The 22,469-nt window shown below is 44.4% G+C and overlaps 1 protein-coding gene across 1 annotated transcript in view; it reads left to right on the top strand.

The window, feature by feature from the left end:
* Nucleotides 1-1,289: 1,289 nt before the first annotated feature.
* The window catches only part of PP2D1 (protein phosphatase 2C like domain containing 1), a 28,021-nt gene continuing 6,841 nt past the window's right edge, over nt 1,290-22,469 (top strand). Inside the window, exons 1-2 of the mRNA XM_083186347.1 lie at nt 1,290-1,491; nt 4,974-5,956. Of these exons, the coding sequence (XP_083042473.1) occupies nt 4,975-5,956 (982 nt within the window). The 5' untranslated portion in view covers nt 1,290-1,491; nt 4,974. The remainder of the gene's footprint in view (nt 1,492-4,973; nt 5,957-22,469) is intronic.

Consider the following 22,469-nt stretch of genomic DNA (forward strand, 5'->3'; position numbering starts at 1 on the left):
CCATGGAGACGCATACTGTAGCTCAGCCAATCACGCTCTCAGCCTCTGTAGCACTGGGACAGAGCTACAGAAGCTACGGAGAAAGCCGGTGACAGGCAACGGAGAAAGCGGTTCTCCCCGCTGCCTGTCAGTGCGGGGGGAGCCGGCTGTAAAGCAGCCAGACCAGCGCTGGATCCAGGAATGGTAAGTAACGCTGGTGTAAAAGTGAGGTGTGTGTGTGTAATAAACTTGTACTTCTCTGTGTGTGTGTTTTTTATAAACATTCTTTTTACAGGTGGACTACAAGTCCCAGCGGGCCCATTAATGCCCTGCATGCTGGGACTTGTGGTTCTCCAAGTCCCAGCATGCGGGGGAGGTCTGCTGGCACTTGTAGTTCGCCGGTAAAAAGCAATGTAATGATATGTATGATGGATTTAACCCTATCAGGCCGGCGTCCACTGGCCACGGACGCCGGTGACAGCCCCGGGCTTCAGCCCTGGACGGGTGAAGCCTGGGGGGGGGGGACCCCTTTATTGGGGGGGTCCCCACTCCTCCAGGTACCCCGTCCAAGGCTGACCAGCCACGGTGCTCATGTTTTGGCCGGGGGACCTTGTATAAAAAGTGTCCCCCGGCTGTGGCATGACACCGCGGGCTGTTGGAGCCCGGTGCTGGTTTCAAAATACGGGGGACCCCCAGATTTTTTGTCCCCCGTATTTTTGGAACCAGGACCGGTCCAAGAGTCCGGGGCTGGTTTCAGAAATACGGGGGACCCCTATGCTTTTTGTCCCCCCGTATTTTTGGAACCAGGTCCGGCTCAATGAGCCCGGGGCTGGTTATGCTTAGGAGGGGGGACCCCACGCCATTTTTTTTTTTACTTTTTTTTTTTAGCACAAAATCGCATTTATGAAAATGCGCACATTTTCATGACTGAAAATGCGCACATTTTCATGACTAAAAATCGCGGCAAAACGCGGCAAATCGCATTTTTTGCCGCTAATTCGCATCTCATTACATATGCGAATTCGCGGCAAAAAACGCGATTTTTAAAGGTGCGATTTGGTGCGATTTTTTTTTAGTCTAAAAAAACGCACCCTATTACATTTCGCCCCTGGAGATTTCTTACCAAATCTCTCACTTTCTGAATCTCTCATCCTATTAAATTTCCCTCATAGAGTCTGTTTACAATTCATATCCCACAAATGACAACAAGGGTATGCAGAAGTATAATTACTATAGAAGTATACACTGGGGTAAAGAAGTATCATTCTCAGCACTGCTTATACTGTATATTTCTGTTTTATCAGGTGCATCCAATTGATCTAGCTCACAAAAGTGACATCACATTAGTTGGATATATGGCTTAATTACTAGGTTGCACACACTGCTGTTTAAATACTGTATCTAAGGTTACAGTAACCATAGTATCCTGTAAACACCAGAGATGCATGCATCAGGACAGGGACATCATCTACATTATATACACATTCATTGAGGAAGCTGGTCTAATACCAGGTGAGTTTGCTTTGCTGATAGTTTTACATTATCTAAAACAATGTTTTATGTTTTATTAATTTGTTATCTCCAGTTAGCTGTCATAGGTAGGAATGGGTATGAATTATAGTGAGGACATTAGTGATTTAATGTAATTTAGCGAAGGAGAAAATATGTATATAAGGAGATGCTACAATGTTCAGAATCTAATATGTTAGAGAACCTCTCTACCAAACAGTGGTAGATGATGGTGAATGGATATGCTGTATTGTGAAAAGGACCGTTTCAAGTACAGTAAGTTCCTTTGGTGTAATACTGTTTGGTTCAGTAAATATGTAGATCAGAACATGATTGCAGAATACTATGAATCAACTGTCTATTCAGTAAAACCTGCTCACAATTTATATACACTTACAACTAAAGAGTTATTATGAATGGGTTGTTATGAGGAGTTCAGTAAGAGATGCTAAGATTTATGCAAGCGTAAATACTGCCGGATACATCCAGTAAAGGGCAGGTCCAAGTGCACCCTGATGATATTGTTACAAACCAAGAGTACACATAGGGATCGGGTGCACCACAGGATGTGTATAACTTTACATAGACATTTTTGTTCCGTGCACATAGGACGGGAGCATCAAACACCTGTCCAACACAGCACCAAAAAATGTTACATAAAGATGAAAAGGGAAATATGTGATAATCTATGGAAGGCATTACCTATGGGCTTCTTACCCAGAGTTCCCCTGAGAGGCATCTGATGGATCTCTTTCTGATCTCGTCGTGGTTTACACCGGCTGACTGATGCATATTTGGGGCTTGATGACTCATTGAACTGGATGTGGGCTAGGGTTAAGCACATGCCCTTTCAGAGCAAAAACACTGCAGGCAATGTAAAATGCAATACATGCCTCCCAACAAGACCTTTTCCAGGAGGGACACAATGCTCTGGTCCTGGACTTTTATCTTAGGACCTTATTCTTGTTAACCTGCAAAGCTTTGCAAGTCCACCAAACGCCACCCGCCCCCCCTTGCACGCCGCGATCTCCCGCAGGAATGTGAATGGATGTTTTACAAAATAATTCAATGGTCGCCAACCATTGAATGATTTTGCGAGCACTTGCAAATCTAATACCCCTTTCACACTGCACTTGTAAAATGGTATATTGACGTTTTTTTCACATTTCAACACGTTTAAGGCTGCAGTGGGAAAGCGCCAGAGTTGATTTACCGGTTAAAGATAACCGGTATTTCAACACGTTTAAAAAGCAGAGTCCTACACGTTTCAGAGCCGTTTTTTATGCAGTGAGAATGGCTCTGAAACGGTATTTAGCAAAAAACAACAGATTACAGACCTGTGATACGCTGTCCCCTGCATTCTGCCTTGAAACGTGTTGAGGGGATTAAAACGGGTTGACTGATGTGAATGGTATTTAAATGGTATTTAAAACGGTAATCTACTGCAATGTCAAAGCTAAGACCCGTTTTAAATACCGTTTTAAAATACCGTTTTTTAAAACGTTTAGGCAGTGTGAAAGTGGTATAAAACACCTCTGTGGTGTCTTAGATCTGCGGGCACCCTGTGCCCATCAAAGGCGCATTAACATATGAACACCCAGCATTTTCAAGGGAATGTCCATGAAATGCTGGGCGTTCCCATGGGTGCAGCCCGTCACCACCGCCCCACGCACAGATAGGTGCGAACGGGGCGGTAAACTAGCAGTTCACCGCACCCGCTCGCACCAAGCGTCTGCACATGTGCAGATGGCAAACATCGCTCCCCGTACGAATTAACTAGAATATGATTGTTCAACACAGGTGATGGTAATCATACATTAAGAAAGACGTCCAGGAACAGAGCATTGTGTCCCTGCTGGAATGGGTCATGAACACTGAACGCTTATAGCATGCACAAATGGGTTGTGTCTGTACAGGACGGTGGTGATTGGGCTGCCAGCAGTTGTAAGACCAACAGCGGCGACAAATCTGATGTAAGTAGGCTAACCCTTTTCTGCTACCCCCCTAACCCTCCTTATATGCAGCCTAACCATAAACTGCCCCCTCTGCAGCCTAACACGCACTACCCCTATTGTAACCGGCCTTGATGCCAACCCTATGGTCCTAGGAGCGTTTCATGGAGCAGCATGGGTCCACATGTTTATTAATGTTTTTCCACTCCCCACTTACCCATATCTATGTAATCTTTCACCTCTGCTCCATCATATTCTGCAAAATACCTGAATATTACATATGGCACCATTCTGCTCCTCTTTTGCAGTTGATTGAAGTTATTTTTCCTCTCACAGTACTATCATGTTTTTTTATCTGCAATTTTTATTATACATTGGGGCTTATTCAGAGTTGCATGCAAGTCATCAACACGCTCTTATACCAGCTTTACACCTGTGCAGTTGCTTCATTTGAAGTCCAGTGGATCTCTACTTGCATAGAGCGCAGCACAGCCCCCAGTCCTCACTAAACTTAGGGCTTGACTCACAGGGTAGCCGAGAGGTATGACGGGCCCCGGTAAAAAGAATTGGGGGCATGGCCTAATTGCGGGAGGGACGGCCACCTCCATGATTAGGCCACGCCCCAAAATGTTTAGGGGGTAAAACACACTTTAAAGTCAAGGGGGAGTGCTATTGTCGCCCCCCTCTAAGCAGCAGCACATACCTACAGCATGTGCTGTGCTGACAGCAGGCTCAGCATGAAGTCTCACACTGTCAGTGAGATGCTCATGCTGAGCCTGCTGTCAGCACAGCACATGCTGTACATGTGTGCTGCTGCTGCTGCCTGGGAGAGATGGAGGGGGCAGGGAGTGTTCGGACAAGGGCCGCCGCCGGGCCCCTCCAGCAAGCCTGGGCCCTGGTAATTAGTACCTGCTTCCCCTCTCTCTCAGCAGCCCTGTTGACTCAGGTTCACTCGCAAAGCACATTTGGTTTGCTAACGGACAAATCCATGTGGGGCAGATGTAACATGTGCAGAGAGAGTTAGATTTGGGTGGGGTTTGTACTTCAAACTGAGATCTATTTACCCTGCACAGAAACAAAATAACTCACCCAAATCTATCTCTCTCTGCACATATTACATCAGCCCCACCTGCAGTGCAGTGATTTTGTCCATTACCAAACCAAATGCGCTTTGTGAGTGAACCTGAATCACCCCCTTAGACTCACGTTTGCAACTAAGACTTGAACATCTCTGAATGAATGTGTTCGACTACAGAGCATGCACAGTCAGGAACATTGCAAGGGCTGTCTGCAAAATGGTCTTACATGCAACACTGCATCAGCCTTTTTTTTTATAAAAAAAAAAAAGTTTTAAAAATTTCCTGCTGATGTGTACATTTATCACCATTAGTGCAAATGCTCAGAAATGTTATCAGGTGCGCTAGTTTTCTAAGAGTACTTGATTTGTGAGTGGTCATGTACGTAAACTAGTAATTCAAATTATTTGCACCAATTGAAATTCCTCACAGGAACTATATTTTTATTTTGTTTTAGAATGAAGAAGTCATTGCTCCCAACCATAGCCGAAACACCAAATGTGGATCTACAGAATGACGATGATAAAAATGACCAAATAACTCAAATTAATGATGGATGGCTTATTTGTTCTACATGTCATCAAGGCATTGATCCGTGTTCACTTTTTAACCACAAACATCACCACAATGCAAATGCTTTAATGGGCTACAAGACAGGGGACAATCCACCAAATCTTCATGGCCTTACGGTTCAAAGACAGAAAATGATATCTCAGGCTGAGAGCGTTTCTGATTATAAAGAAAGACAACGCCAGAAAATTGATTATTCTTATGAAACACTAAAGGGCAGGTTGCTTTCTTTGTCACCATACGCTAGCAGAATGAACACACCCCATAATGATAGCTGCAACGTTTATAACATGGATATAAACAATAATCTGGTGAAAGCTATAGTCATCGCTTCTAACAGAAATCCCACCTGGAAAAGTGACATGGAAGATGGTTTTACAGTCCTTAATAACTATGGGCAACGGGAAAACACATGTTTTGCTGGTATTTTTGATGGATACCATGGCAAAGCAGCAGCATGTACCACCACACTGGAGCTTCCGATTTTATTTCTAGACCAAATTTCACATGTGGATCCATCGTATCGGTTGACTGAGGAGGAAAGGCTCTTTATTAATTCCTTACATACAGTTTTCCAAGAACATTACGAGGAAGCAGAGAATACTTTCTCTATTGAGAATAGGAAGACAGCTAGAGGGGTTGATGTTGAAGGAGTACATATAGCATATGCTAAAGCCTTCTGGCGCATGGATAGAATGTTGAAACTAGGAAGGAGGGAGAACTCAAAGTCGAGATGGAGCGGGTGCTCTGCTGTGACCTGTCTAATAGATGGACATACAAGGGCAGACCTATGTCAGAAGACAGGAACCCTACTTGAGTCAACCTATGGAAAGAAAATAAGACTTGGTATGCTACACCTAGCCAATGCTGGTAAGCATGTTCTCCATTCAGTTCCATATATTGCAGATATGATCAAATATAATAATATTTATGCATATCTACTACTCATTTCAGAAATGATTATTTTGTGAAACGTTGCTGCTTTAAGTGGATATGGTTTACAAAAATGTCTATTACGTGTTTTGTAAGCCATATCCACACATCTGTTTCTCACGCTGGTAGGGAAGGAGGATGTTGTCCAAAATAGACTTTCCCTTTAAGGGTTGGGTACAAGATCGGAATTGGAATCTGACAGTCAAGCTCCTGACAATCTTAAATAGGTATTTAAAACCTCCCTCTTGCCTCTTCCTCCCACAGCCTAACCCTAACCATCCACTCCTGTAGCCAATTACTAATCATCTCCAACCCCATAGCCTAACCCTTCCTCTAGTGCCTAACTCTTAACCCCCTTCTTACTGTCTGAATCATTTGGGATTCTGACCACAATCCAACTTTATCATTATTAGCATTTTTTATGCTTTCCTTGCATACCATTTCCCAAAACTGTTTACTTGTACTTAAGGGCCTTATTTTGGTTCATTCTTTCTGACAAAATCCTTCTTAGATGGACAAAACCATGTGCACTGCAGGGGGGGCAGATGTAACATGTGCAGAGAGAATTAGATTTGGGTGGGGTTTTACTTCAAAGTGAGATCTATATTGCAGTGTAAAAATAAAGCAGTCAGTATTTTCCCTGCACAGAAACAAAATTACTCACCCAAATCTAATTCTTTCTGCACATGTTACATCTGCCCCCCCTGCAGTGCACATGGTTTTGTCCATCTAAGAAGGATTTTGTCAGAAAGAATGAACAAAAATAAGGCCCTAAGTATTATCTAACCAATGATTTATATAATTAGATACAATGGGGGAAATTTAATAGGATGAGAGATTCAGAAAGTGAGAGATTTGGTATGAAATCTCCAGGTTTTTTAAAGCGGCAATCATTTACACTGCAAATACAGTGTAAATGATTGCCGCTTTAAAAAAACTGGAGATTTCTTACCAAATCTCTCACTTTCTAAATCTCTCATCTTATTAAATTTCGCCCGCAGTCTCTATCTATTTTAATGCATCCCATAAATGTGTTAGCTCTTAAAGCAGCTGTCTGAAACTCTTAGAGCAGTGCTGTTACTCATATTTCAGGCTCGGTATATTTGCATTCCTATAAATCCCTTTCCATCTCTGATTTCTCCAGTTGCAATGATACTACAACTTAGATGCATTACTTTATATTTATTTGTTAAAACTTATTTGTCATATCATCCACATATTTTAGTGAATAACTGTTATCTGTGTCAATAACCTTATGAATATGTTTTGCCTTGGTCTTTGTCTATCCTTAAGCTGGCCATATGTTACAAGACAATCATGTAAACCACACAACAAAACAACTGGTTTCAATGATTATTTGTTCAGAGAATGGACTTAAACTGTAATTGTTCACTAGCTCAAAATGCATGAAAATATGGTCAGGTCATTTGGGCTCGTTATCCAACCCGTCTGATCCAACCGCTGTGAATGGACATGTAGTGTGTGGAGGTGCTCTCATTGTTCTATTGCTTTTTCCCTACTTTGTGTTGTCTGGTTGTCTGCACTACTGTGCAGTCTATGGCCAGCTTTACAATACTGATATTGTCATTACCAAATCTGATTCATAAGTTTCACTCCCTGTACTAATACTTCCTTATGAGTCAACACTCATATGACCTCAAAACTGCAAGATTGCAAAATAAAAGCCCTCTCTAATGTCTGTCTCATGTCTGTTCTGGTCTCATTAGATTCAAAAGTTATTTTTACTGGTTTATGTTTGTTTGATTTGTTGTCCTTGTTTTTAAGTGTTATTGTTCTTGAGAAGATCCAGGGAAGGGAGGGCCAGTGTGCAGCCTACGGTTGTGGCTCCCCATTCTTTAACACTGTTTTTCTCCAATATACATTATAAAAGTGGGATCCACATCCACAATACAAAGCATAAGAATACAATCATGTATAATACAAAAATAAATCATTTATCTGTTCACGTTTTCACCACAAGCTCTATAGAGTCCACCTGAGACAACGCGTTTCGACACTTCCTGGGTTTCTCAAGGCAAGATGTGTCTCATGTGGATGTGGATCCCACTTGCATCTATTGTTTTATCCTTGTATTAAAACATATTAAACCATATATTATTTTTCTCTTCCCATACATGGTTCATATTGCTCTCCATGTAAGAATCTCTAGAGAAACTGGTACTTGTGTAGTTTCACGGCGCCCGATATATCGGACGCGATATCGGCCGATATATCGGATGTGATATCGGCCGATATATCGATGTTATTTTTGACCTGTTCATAACCCCACTATCCACTACGCATGAAGTTGATTTTATATAGTGTGGCGAGCATAGCGAGCCACAGAGCCCGAAGCGGGGCGAGCGGACACGAGGGGACGCGAATTACTGCTACTATATTTTATTTACAAACATTTTGACAGCTTTGTCTTCATGTCTATGAGAGAGAGAAAGAGAGAGAGAGAGAGAGAGAGAGAGAGAGAGAGAGAGAGAGAGAGAGAGAGAGATATGTCACATAAATTGCATTTCCAGTCTCCTTCCTACACTACAGTACATACAATTTCATTTGATTAGTGTGGCAGGGCCAGTCTTTCATAAAGCCATGCTGATTCTATTATCTGCTCATTTATTATAATAGAGTTCTAGATCACATCTTATTATCTATTCAGATATTTCACTCATGACTGAGGACAGGCTCAGCTGTCTGTAATTTCTTAGCTATTATTCTGTTTTCCTGTAATATATGTGTCCATGTGTACTTTGTGCTAGAGTCACTGACCCAAATTAGGTTGTCTATCACAGTATGTGAGCAAGAGCATTTCTTGCTTCTCTGTAATTGACACTAATCCACCAAACTCAAATGCTGGCTAGAAAAGAACTATGGACAACAGATGCCACAATGATCCCGGATGCTGCACAGGGGTTTGCGAAAATTGCCTTTCCCTCCTCCCTTGTCCCCTCATCTAAACAATAGTCCCACTTTCCAAATGATTGACATAAATGATGCGCAACAAACAGTACAAGAAAAAAGAATACTATGCAGGACTTTGAGGTTTTACATTTGCCAGCATTTGGAAATTAGGAATGGAGGTGAGCAATCATATATGCAGGGTCAGGTTAAGAATGGGGCAGATGGAGCTCCAGCCCCAGGCCTTCACATAAACATAAGGCCACCATCATGACAGCATGTTGCCCTCGTGGTCTGCCATAAATAGGGCCGGTGCTAGGGTGTCTGGCGCCCTCCTGCAAACCATACATTTTGCACTCTTTCACATTGCCATTGCAACAAGCTGCAGCCCGATTGTGGGAGTGTATGCAACATGCGATCCTATGGAGGATCTCGGGTGCATGTACATGTATGCATACACCATCTCAGTGCTGTGTCCGCAAAATGTTGCAGGCACTAAAGGTGCCCATACACGCTGTTAGAATCTGGGCTAGATCGCATCACACGGCATGCATGCAATGTGTGTGCGATGTGATCCGAAAGCAGTATGTGCAGCACTCGTGACTGAGGAGGGAAAGGAGAGGAGAGAAGGAGGAGATGGAAGAAGAGGGGAGGAGATAGAGGGGGCGGAGTGTTGAGGACTGGCAGAGGCACTGGCATAGCACACTGAGAAGAGGGAAGGAAGGGGAGGCGGCGCTGCTGCCTGTTCATCATTTGATTGACAGCTGACAAGTGCAGGGAGCAATGTGTAGGGGGCAGATCCGGACATGACATGTCATCCAGGCATTCACAGACAGCGCTACATGCCTCAGTGCAAGTGTCCGTGAGGAAGATGGGGCAGGTCGCAGGAGGAGGACAGTGTGTGTGCGGTGCAGGGAGCTGCTCAGCCTCTCCATACTGACAGTGAGGGCTGAGGCAGCTTTAGCAGAGCAGGGAGGGAGACAGCGCCTTTTCAGCATGGCGCCTCCCTGCTTTGCAGGAGCTGCTGAGTGGGTAGCGCCGGCCCTGGCCATAAATTAGAAAATAAATATTCAAATGGTACAGTACTTCTATTTTAGTCACAAGCTGATGCAAATGTTATACTTTTATATATTTAGGGAGGCATTATGGATGATAGTCTAGGAGTGTACACTCCCACATGGCGTTAGGCATACCAACATGGGTCCATGCCGACTCTTTGCTTGTCAGCTTGCAGCCAGCTGGGCTACAAGTATCTGGGGAGGCTGCTGCGGCTGCACTAATCCAGTCCTCCTACTGCGAGAGTGAAGGTGGGGGAATGCCCCATTGAAGATTCATTATTATTGGTCTGCGACTGATGGGGAGAACCTGTACTTCAATGGTTGTCATTCAGTGTATGGAAGCTTGTAGAGAGGTGGCACTGTACCTCTTGATGGGTGTTATTTCTTTTAAAATATATTTATTCCCTTTAATGGGTGGGTAGAGGTCCCAGTGCATTGCTTTGCACAAGGCCTACAATAAAGTTAAGATAGCCCTAGGGCCGACCCCATATACCAGTTACAATGCAGAAAAGTGTGCAGAATGCTGACAATTAAGTTTAGGTTTCACAGGGATGGTTAGGCTGTGGGGATAGGGTATGTCATTTGTGTAGGCATTATGAATGTCAACCTGGCCACTAATGGTTGGTGCTTCTGGAAAGAGGATTTAAGAGGACGTAATATTAAATGCAATCCACTCCTTACATTTAATATTAGATCTTGCAGATAGAATGGTGTCCACTTAGCAAATACACCCCAGGTAATTGATTGAAAGGAAAGCCAGCAATTATAGTTATTGTTTCTCTGCTAGTTTCCTTCCGTTTTTTTTATTGTACTTCTTTGTACTTTTAGATTTTATTATATATATTCTATACGAACTTTGAATATAAGGGATTCATAGAAAAATTTGCCAAGATACAGGGCCAAATGTAATAGGGTGTGAGAATCAGAAAGTGAGAGATTTGGGTGAGTTTTCGCATTTTTTTTAAAGCGGCAACCAATTACATGGCAAAATCAATCTGGTTTTTAAGTGTACATGATTGTCTCTTTAAAAAAAAATGACCCAAAACTTTCCCAAAATCTCTCACTTTCGGATTCTGACACCCTATTACATTTGGCCCAAAGTCCCTTTCCTAATTCTTCTGTGATGTACAGTATTGCACGAAGCTCTCACTTCTCATTCACCAGATTAAGTTGTAACAAGCAAAGTTTCCTATGTACTAAGCCTTGGAGAGACAAAGTGGATAGAGATAAAGTATCAACTAATCAGTTCCTAACTGCCATGTTACAGGTTATGCTTGAAAAATGACATTTAGAGCTGGTTAGTTGATTCGGTACTTGTTTCCTAGCACGGCGCCCATCGCATCGCATCGCGTACCATAAGGCATACAATGGTATGCGATGCGATGTTACGCGATGGCAGCCGATGTTATTTTTTTTTTTTCTCAAAACTTTTTTATTAGGACATTCTGTGCATTTTACAAAGTGCTTCTGTTTTTTACAATCAATTACATGTTCTCAGTGTTCACATATATTAATAAACATTTTTCATTTGCAATAATAAGCATTCGTGTGGTTTCTATTTCCTTTTGTTGTTATTTCCATATTCTGACATGTTATTATATTTAGTTATCAATGGTCATTCAGTGGAACCGGGGGATCTTGTGCGGCTACTCGGCCTAGGAACCATGTAGTCGACTGTAAGCTGTCATGTATCATCTTCCTGGTATTTAATGGGAGTGTCGGTATATATGAATCCCAGAGCATAAAAAACTTCTCCACTTTTTTGCCTCTATCTATTATGGCCTCTACCCAGTCCATTCTGAATATAAAGTGTAGTTTAGATCGAAATAGAGTAAATTGTGGGGGGTTGGGGTCAATCCAGCCTTGGAGAATGGTTTTCCTGCCAGCTGCACTCAAGGCCAGTAGTATTTTTTTGCATTCTTTGGTCATACGAGTGTTTGGGTCAAATATTCCCAGAATTGCCCATTCTGGGGTAAAGGGAACGAAGTTGACTAGGTTTGCCTCTGCGTATTGTTTTACCAATAGCCAGAAGTAGCGGGTAATGGGACATGCCCACAGACAATGGTAAGTGTCTGCGTTGTCTGTATGACATTTAGGGCAGGTATGGGTATCTGAGGTTCCCATATGGAAACGTCGGACAGGGGATAGGTATGAGTTGTGATAGGTATTTAGAAATAGTTCGGTGTACATACTGGCCTTGAGTGTTTGCCTGGAATATGAGAGGCCCTTTTGTAATTGTGGAATTGAAAGTGTGGGGAAGTGATCCAACCAAGTAGCCATACCCCCTTTAATCTTGGTATAGTCCAGGATTTGTCTTAGAAATGTGTAATGGATGGATATGGCTCTTGAAGTCGGAACCGCATAGGTGAGCATTGTATCTAGGGTGTTATTCCAGTCCTTATTGGAGAAATGCCTTATCACATGTAGTACATAGAAATTGGTCTGCAGAAAAGCCAGTGGATATGGACTGATCATAGGAAATTTTTCGGATAATTCCGAGAAACGCATAGCTCGCTTCTCTTCCTTCACCACTAGGGAGTCAATTGTTTTTATCCCCGTTGCCGCCCATGCGGTGTATGGGTGAGCAGCCATGCCGTCCAGGAACGCTGGGTTCTTAAGAAGGGGTAGGAACAGGGAGTGGTATTGGTTTAGTCCTGCCTTATGTCTTAATATATGCCAGATCCTTTTGGTTGACCATAGCAGAGGATTGTTTTTGATTTGTTCAGGTACCTCCTGATTGTGAAGGTGTAGGAAACTGGTAAGGTTTATGTTGTTTAAGAAGCCCTGTTCTAAGGGTGTGTTTGTGTATACTGTACTTGAGTGGAGCCAGTCTCTTAGGTGTCTAAATATGGCTGCGTGATTGTATGTTAATATGTCCGGAAAGTTGATGCCTCCATTGAAGACTGGTTGTGTTAGTTTTTTCATGGCGATGCGTGGACGGCCTCCCGCCCATATGAATTTGCGGGTGATATGAGTAATCTGTTGGGTATCTTTCTGGGTTAATAGAATTGGGAGCATTTGTAAGGGGTAAAGTAGTTTTGGGATTGCAACCATTTTTAGTAGGTTAGCCCGACCTAAGTAGGATAGTGAGAGGCGTTCCCATTTGGTTATATCATTTGAAAGGGTAGTGATGGCTTTAGTTATGTTTATGGCATATAAAGTGGATGGGTTCCGTGGGATTTGAATACCTAGATAAGGGATCTGTGTGGTTTGCCATTTTAATTTGTATTGCTGTGCCCACGGGGGGGGGGGGGGGGTGTTCTTGGTCCATATAAGGGTAGGGCTGCTGATTTATCTGTGTTTATGCTAAAGCCAGTCACCTGTCCTAGGGAGGATAATTTGTCTAAGATTATAGGTAGGGTGTGTTCGGGGTCGGCTATGTAAAGAAGTATATCATCTGCGAAAGCTGATAATTTCAATTCTTGGTTGCCTATTTTTATTCCTCTGAATTCTGGACAATTTTCTAATGTTCTTAAGATGGGGTCTAGCGCTATATTAAATAAAAGTGGCGATAAGGGGCATCCTTGTCTAGTTCCTTTTTCTAGGTAGAAGCGTGGGCCTTTTGATCCGTTTACTAATAGTGAAGCTGAGGGGTTGTGGTATATTGTCCGAATGAGTTTAATGAAGTCCGGGTCGAATGCTCTTTTCTCTAGGACATTAAACAAGTGTGGCCAAAGGATCATATCGAATGCCTTGTTCGCATCCAAACTTAGAAGCATGTTTTGGGTGTTGGGTGAGTTGTGTGATGCTATGACCGCTGCCAAGGCTGCACGCACCGCTCTGACAGAATGTCTATTTCTTACAAAGCCTGTTTGTGAAGAAGTGAGGATGTCCGGGAGGATATTTTGTAGGCGTATTGCTATTATCTTTGTCAAGATTTTATAATCTACATTTAGTAGACTTATGGGTCTATGGCCCTTATTCTGATCGGTGCGGCCCGATCAGAATATGCGGCCGCAACCGTGCAGGCGAATCCCCGCCTTCCATACGGATCGCCACCTGCCGTCCGTATGCGGATATGTGGCGATCCGCATGAAATTGTACGGGGATACGCCTCCTCCATGGTGGGAGCAGCCCCTGCATTCGATGGTCGCCGAACATCGAATGCAGGGCCGCACGCTCCACCAGGTCCCGCAACACAAGACCACACGGACACTTGTCCGTGTGAAATCATGTATGGGGGCGGGCAGCTGACATCCGGCGATGTCAGATGCCCGCCCCGTACCCACGCGTCACGGCCTCATTACCATGCATACGCCCCGCGTTTGCATGGGAACGCCCATGAAACGGGGGGCGTATGCATAGGGTAATGAGGCTAAGTAGCCCCTCACGCCCCTCTACGCCCCCTGTGCGGCGTATAAAGAATCCGTGCGGCGAAATCGCCTGCACATGCGCAGAGTGACCTCTGCACATGCGCAGACGATCAACATCGGCGGTCCGTCCGCATGCGGGAATTTCCGCACCGATCAGAATAAGGGCCTATATGAGGATGTTAGGGTAGGGTCTCTGTCTGGTTTGGGGAGTAGTGTGATGAAAGCTTCATTAAAGATAGGGGATGCGATCCCATCCTTATATATTTTTTGGTATAGTTCTAGAAGGGATGGTGTGATGTGGGTTTGTAGTATGCGATAATAGTCTCCCGTAAAGCCATCAGGCCCTGGGGACTTACCATGTGGGAGTTTGGAAATTACTGTGTTGATTTCTTCAGGAGTTATGTTTCCTGTTAGGGCTGATTGTTGCTCTGGGGTAATTGGGGGTAGAGCTTCGTTTGAAAAGGGTGTTTCTTGTGTGGTTGTACTTTCAGATGGTGAGGCAAAGAGTTTTTCAAAATATATTTGAAATTGTGAGGCGATCTCAGTTGATTTTGTTATGTTTGCTTTGGTAATTGGATGCTTTAGCATGGTAATAATATTGCGTTTTTTGGGAGGTTTTGAGATCATTGCCAATAGTTTTCCAGCTTTGCCTCCCCATCTGTAGTATCTGTGTCTGGTGTAGTCTAACGCATGTTTTGCTTGGGTAGCTAGATATGTCTCGAATAGTTGCCTCGCTGTTTTATATGTTTGAAGGGTGGTATCTGAGGGGTTAGTGGTATAGGCTTGGAACGCCTCTTTCATAGTATTATTTAATTGGTTATGTTTTAATCTGGCTTCTTTTTTCTTTTTAGAAACATGATATCCTATGATATGGCCTCGCATTACGGCCTTAGATGCATCCCAAAAGAGTTCTGGTTTATCCCAGTAGTCAAGGTTTTCGTCTATGTAATTGGTCCAGTTATAGATCAGATATGATTTGAAATCCTCAGAGGCCGACAAGTAGGATGGGAATCGCCATATATAGTCGGTTTGGTGCATAAATGCGTGGTTAAGGGCTATCATGACTGGGGCGTGATCCGATATTAAAATATCGTAAATGTCGGCCCTGGTGATCTCGGTCATTAGTTCGTCTGCTACTAGGAGTCTATCTATACGTGATGATGATCTATGGACCATTGAGAGGTGTGTGTGCGTCCTGTCCGTGGGGTTCAACAGTCTCCATGGGTCGGTGAGGCCTAAGGTAGCTCTTAGTGATATTAGGTATCTACTCTGGTAATCAGAGGTTCTAGGTGTGGTGGGAGATCTGTCTATTAGGGGGTATTCTACCATATTAAAGTCCCCTCCTATTATCAGTGGGTAATTTGTTCTAGATTGTATTAAGTGTTTCAGGTCTTGGATGTATGTGTGTGTGTTAGTGTTCGGGGCATATATGTTCACTAGTGTGTATTTGGTGTTGTATATTTCAATGTCCAGGATTATGTAGCGGCCCTCAGGATCTAGGGTTTCTGAAAGAATGGATACTGGGAGATTTTTTTGGAATAGTATCGCCACGCCTCTTGTTTTTCTGTGAAAGGAGGCTGAGTGGCATTGGCCTAGCCACGGGGCTTTTAGGGTATTTGTTTCATCTGAGGCCCAGTGTGTTTCCTGTAGGAATATCACATCTGGGTTGAGGCGTTTGAGCCGCGTTAAGACTCTTTTTCTTTTAACAGGGTTGTGTAGTCCGTTTACATTCCAGGAAATTATGGTCAGTGGTTTAGGTGGCAATTTTGGCTGGCAATCAATGGACGGCATGGCTACTCACCCACTTTGAGGATATTCCGCCGAGCCTTTTCAAAGCAATACATGCGGCTAAGGACAGATCTCGGGGTCTCTCGTTCAGATATGGAGGACCATATTCACTGAGAACACTACTACAAAAATAAGTAGAAAGATACAGTGTTAATTTTTCTTTTTGCGTTAGTATTAAACTTATATGGTAATTGCAAACGAAATGAACATTAATGCACATTGAATGTCCTAATTCAACATTTTCAAACATTTTCCAAAACCAATAAAATTCAGGTGTGGGCGCCTCCTGTTTGTGGGGGCACGCACTTGAATTCTTCCAACAATAATCTAACAACTTAATAACAATTAGAAGGAACAATGTGTGTAATAACATTATACTATTATGTCACTCCCGCCCGGGAACGTATCATTATAGTGTTTAAGTGCTTGTGGTAAGCGGATGCGTCATCTATTGGGTGACCTCCTTGGTGAGGTATCAGACATGAAGTGTCTCTTTGCTTCCTCGGGGTCTGTGAAGAATAGTGGAGTGCCGTTCTCCATTACCCGTAATTTAGATGGATATAGGAGGGCAAACCGCACTCCCTGCTTGTGCAGGTGGGTGCATATACCAGAGAACTCTTTTCTCTTTTGTGAGACCGCCACCGAGAAATCCTGAAAAATTAGGATCTTGTCATCTCCTACCCTTAGCTCCCTAGCTCGTCTGTATGCTGCCAGGATGGCCTCCTTTGCTCTATAGTCTAAGTATCGGGCTATGACCGGTCGGGCTCGAGTGGGTTGGCCGTCCCTTGCTACGCCTAACCTGTGTGCTCTCTCTATATGTGGCAATTCAATGCTTTCTAGAATACCTAGGGCTCTAGGCAGTTCCTCGCTGAGGTAGGTGAGGAGGGTTGCCCCTGTTACAGATTCAGGGATACCTACAAAGCGGAGATTATTTCTGCGTGATCTGTTTTCTAATTCTTCAAGTTTTTCCTGCAATTGCTGGATGGCCCCCTCTTGGGTGGTCGTCTCATCACAGCATTTTTGTAGTTCATCCTCTACATCACTAACCCTAGATTCCAGGGCAACAATACGGGAGGCATTAGCTTCAATTCGTGCCAGCCCTGCATCCACACTAGACTGCAGGCTACTAAATCTCTGGTCGATGAGAGGCATCATAAAGTCAGATATGTCTCTGGCCGTCAAACCAGATGGTCTGTCCTCGAGTATTTCAAGGTTATCACCTGCAACACTACTAGGGGATGAGGGGTCTGATCTTTGAGGCATGGTTTTGTTTTTCCCTGCTTTGGTGGTTGTGTTTGCGTTTTTAGGAGGCATGTTTTTCCCAATAAATTTATCCATGCCCTGTATGCATGGATTGTATGGGAATGTGGTACCTGTGTCACACTGAATGGGCTTTGTTTTACTAAGCGACAAGGGTAGGAGGTTAGCTAAGCACGGTGTAAGTTCGGGCTAGAGTGACATTAATGAGCCAGAATCATTCTCGCTTTTCCAGCATTTTAAATTCTGAGTAAAAGATGTGTGGAGTCATTGATGCGGACTATTGTAACATCATATCTGGTTAACATATGATTTTTTGCTTCTTCAGCAATTAAATTCTGAGTGAAGTTCTGAGTGTGATGTTAAATCTTGCTATTCCTTGTCTAAAAGAAACCAGTTCTTGCAATAAACTTCCTCTCCACTAGGTGTCACTCAAACCTTATAATATTGTTTAGAGCAATGTGTTGTAGCTTAGAAGTGTATGGAATATTTGCTCTAGGCATATATATGAGACAATGAACCTGAAAATAGAGCAATAAAGATTGTAACATATATAGCTACACAATGCTGAAATATGTCATGCAGTCGGCAATTATTATCCAGCTATATTACAAATATCAGGTGTGGTTCGTGGGAGAATTCACAGGCTGAAGTAGCTCTTGGATAGCAGATTATATATCCTCAGGATCCAGCCGTGTGTCAGGGGAACACAGTTGGTATGGGGGAGTGTGGTCCACAGGCGTCACCAGGGGGCAGTGTAAGTCTCTGAGTTCGTGTATCAGCCTGTTATGGATCTGTATTGCCTTAAAGATGTAAATCTTGTAGAGAAATGTCCAACACCGACGGTGTATTGAGTTTTAGATGTGTCTAGAGGTTAACTCAGTCAGTCAGATGTATTTGGGGAGCATCAGTGGGGCGGATATGTTACATGGGCTCTTCCCAGATAGAGTGGGATCAGTGTTCAGGAACTGGGCAGTTTATATCACTTGTAAAAGTTGGTGATAACAGAGAGTCTAGGAATACGCCCAGGGGGGGTGAGAGGCAGGTAGTTGTAGTTTAACCAGGGTGTGGAGGCTTGGGGTCCAAGGATGTATGCTCCAAGTAGCCTCCACGTATGTCTTTGCCTGGGGGGAGAAGGATAGCAACTGCTGGGGGGAGGGTGGGGTATGGTTTGGCGATATTCCTGGCAGGGTGGGGGCAGGAGCAGGCTTCCCCGGTGTTTTAACCCCAGGATGGGGTGGCAGTCTCACCTCAGGGCGCAGGTGTTGTCAGCCAGCCAGTCTCCCAGGGGGATCCAACTCACCGCCGGTTTGAAGCTAGGCAGGTCTCCTCACCGGATCTCCTCCGCGCTGGGCACACACCGCTTCTCCCCTGCGTCATCCCGTGTGTCCCTCTCTCAGCGCCGTCGGCGGTCGCGTAGGTCAGAAGAGCCTCTGGTCTGCGGGCGTCTTCCGAGTCTCCCTCTGCTTGGGATGTAGTTGTCTTCCCGCCTGGTCCTCTGAGCGGTCGCGCGGTCGTCACTCACCCTCTTCCGTCGTGGGCTCCGGACACCGCTGCACACGCTGTGTCTCCCGTCAAGCCGGATAGCGGGTCTCCAGCTTCGTCTCTCCGCTCTCCGTCCGCTCTGTCCTGCGGACGTCACTGTCGGCGCCGGGTTCGTTTGGGCGCTTGTTCCCGCCAATCGGCGTCTCGCCGTCTGGTGCAGCCGCGGGTCAGGTCTCCTGGACCTCCGATCCTTCGTTCACCCAGGTAGGGTCTTCTGCAGTATTGGTAGCAGGGGTAGAGGATGGATAGCCGCTGTTCAGGCTCCTTTTCCCTCTGTGTTGGTGTGGCGTCTGCTTCACGTTGGTTTGGGCGCCATGCAGGCCATCCGTGTCGATGGCCGGACCCCGGTGATATAATCTGTCCTCCGGCCCAGAAAGGTCTCAAAAGAATCCCCTTGGTGTTCTGCAGGTGGTAGATGCAATATAAGCCCTGTTTGGGGGTTGTAAATCAGTGGATGTCGTTGGATTCAGGGACCTCTGGCCGGAGCTCTGCTAAAAAGCGGCCATGCTAGATGCCCCGCCCACCGGAAGTTCGGCAGCCGATGTTATACAATTTTAAATTTACATTAAATATGCCATATACAATGGTATACGAATTAAAATTGTATAAGCACCATAATGGGTGTTTTTAAATGTGCCCCCTATAAGATAAATAATTGTAAAAAGCACCCCCACGCCACCCGTACTATCAACGCCAACCCGAAGCGGTACGCCAACCGAGGGTCGGCAGTACGCGTGCTACGACCTTTTCATACCCCCACTATCCACATCGGCGTGGAGTTGATTCTATATAGTGTGGCAAGCGCAGCGAGCCACCGAGCCCGAAGCGTGGCGAGCGCAGCGTGCCCCGCGAGGGGACGCGGAATACATGTAAAGTGATATGCGTCCCCTTGCGGGGCTCACCACGCTTTTGGGCTCGGTGGCTCGCCACACTATATAAAATCAACTCCACGCCAACGTGGATAGTGGGTGTATGAAAAGGTTGGAGGACGCGTACCGCCCCCCCTTCGCGGGCTCGCATTGCTCGCCACACTTCGGGTTAGCATTGATAGTGGGGGTGCATTTAACATTGTAAGCACCCATTAGGGTGCTTATACAATTAAAAATTGTATAGGGTGCTTATACAATTTAAAATTGCATCACATGCCGGCATATGGCACACGATGCGATGCCGTACGACTTCCGTACGACTGAATATCGTGGGGCGGTGCTAGGAAACAAGTACCGTTAATTCTTTATCTCCCTCCTCTTTGTCGATACCAAGTCTTAGTAGATAGACCCCAACATTTGTTGAAGAATGTGTCTCTGCAAAGCATAATCAGGAAGTGACAACTCTGTACCGCAGTGGATGCAAGTTCTGTTGCAGCCACTGTATGGAGATGTATAGATAGCTCTAGACTGAAGATATCACTACAGGAGTGTTCTCACTTAAGCAAAATTCAGTGTGAGCACATCGATAGTATAGTATCAAGTGGATGAATCCCAAAAAGGTAAAACACCCAACAAGAAAAAGTAAGCACTGTTATGGTGCACAGAGAACCAATGGTCCTCAGTGCACTCACAAAGGTACTTCCTTTTTCTTGTTGGGTGTTTTAGGTCAGTTTATAAGTAGTGGGTAGCACTTCCATTCGAGAATCATAGAGGAGTATGGGTCCATGCCCACTCTTTGCTTGTCAGCTTGCAGCCAGCTGGGCTACAAGTATCTGGGGAGGCTGCTGCGGCTGCACTAATCCAGTCCTCCTACTGCGAGAGTGAAGGTGGGGGAATGCCCCATTGAAGATTCATTATTATTGGTCTGTGACTGATGGGGAGAACCTGTACTTCAATGGTTGTCATTCAGTGTATGGAAGCTTGTAGAGAGGTGGCACTGTACCTCTTGATGGGTGTTATTTCTTTTAAAATGTATTTATTCCCTTTAATGGGTGGGTAGAGGCCCCAGTGCATTGCTTTGCCCAAGGCCTACAATAAAGTTAAGATAGCCCTAGGGCCGACCCCATATACCAGTTACAATGCAGAAAAGTGTGCAGAATGCTGACAATTAAGTTTAGGTTTCACAGGGATGGTTAGGCTGTGGGGATAGGGTATGTCATTTGTGTAGGCATTATGAATGTCAACCTGGCCACTAATGGCTGGTGCTTCTGGAAAGAGGATTTAAGAGGACGTAATATTAAATGCAATCCACTCCTTACATTTAATATTAGATCTTGCAGATAGAAAGGTGTCCACTTAGCAAATACACCACAGGTAATTGATTGAAAGGAAAGCCAGCAATTGTAGTTATTGTTTCTCTGCTAGTTTCCTTCTGTTTTTTTTTTATTGTACTTCTTTGTACTTTTAGATTTTATTATATATTTTCTATACGAACTTTGAATATAGGGAATTTTTTTTCTAAGGGATTCATAGAAAAATTAGCCAAGATACAGGGCCAAATGTAATAGGGTGTGATAATCAGAAAGTGAGAGATTTTGGGTGAGTTTTCGCATTTTTTTTTAAAGCGGCAACCAATTACATGGCAAAATCAATCTGGTTTTTCAGTGTACATGATTGTCTCTTTAAAAAAAAATGACCCAAAACTTTCCCAAAATCTCTCACTTTCGGATTCTGACACCCTATTACATTTGGCCCAAAGTCCCTTTCCTAATTCTTCTGTGATGTACAGTATTGCACGAAGCTCTCACTTCTCATTCACCAGATTAAGTTGTAACAAGCAAAGTTTCCTATGTACTAAGCCTTGGAGAGACAAAGTGGATAGAGATAAAGTATCAACTAATCAGTTCCTAACTGCCATGTTACAGGTTATGCTTGAAAAATGACATTTAGAGCTGGTTAGTTGATTCGGTACTTGTTTCCTAGCACGGCGCCCATCGCATCGCATTGCGTACCATAAGGCATACAATGGTATGCGATGCGATGTTACGCGATGGCAGCCGATGTTATACAATTTTAAATTTACATTAAATATGCCATATACAATGGTATACGAATTAAAATTGTATAAGCACCATAATGGGTGTTTTCAATTTTAAATGTGCCCCCTATAAGATAAATAATTGTAAAAAGCACCCCCACGCCACCCGTACTATCAACGCCAACCCGAAGCGGTACACCAACCGAGGGTCGGCAGTACGCGTCCTACGACCTTTTCATACCCCCACTATCCACATCGGCGTGGAGATGATTCTATATAGTGTGGCGAGCGCAGCGAGCCACCGAGCCCGAAGCGTGGCGTGCGCAGCGTGCGCAGCGTGCCCCGCGAGGGGACGCGGAATACATGTAAAGTGATACGCGTACCCTTGCAGGGCTCGCCACGCTTTGGGCTCGGTGGCTCGCCACACTATATAAAATCAACTCCACGCCAACGTGGATAGTGGGTGTATGAAAAGGTCGGAGGACGCGTACCGCCGCCCCTCACGGGCTCGCATCGCTCGCCACGCTTCGGGTTGGTGTTGATAGTGGGGTGCATTTAACATTGTAAGCACCCATTAGGGTACTTATACAATTAAAAATTGTATAGGGTGCTTATACAATTTAAAATTGCATCACATGCCGGCATATGGCACACGATGCGATGCCGTACGACTTC

The sequence above is a fragment of the Crinia signifera genome, chromosome 5, assembly GCF_055691185.1.
Source record: "Crinia signifera chromosome 5, ASM5569118v1, whole genome shotgun sequence".
In the NCBI taxonomy this organism is placed as follows: domain Eukaryota; kingdom Metazoa; phylum Chordata; class Amphibia; order Anura; family Myobatrachidae; genus Crinia; species Crinia signifera.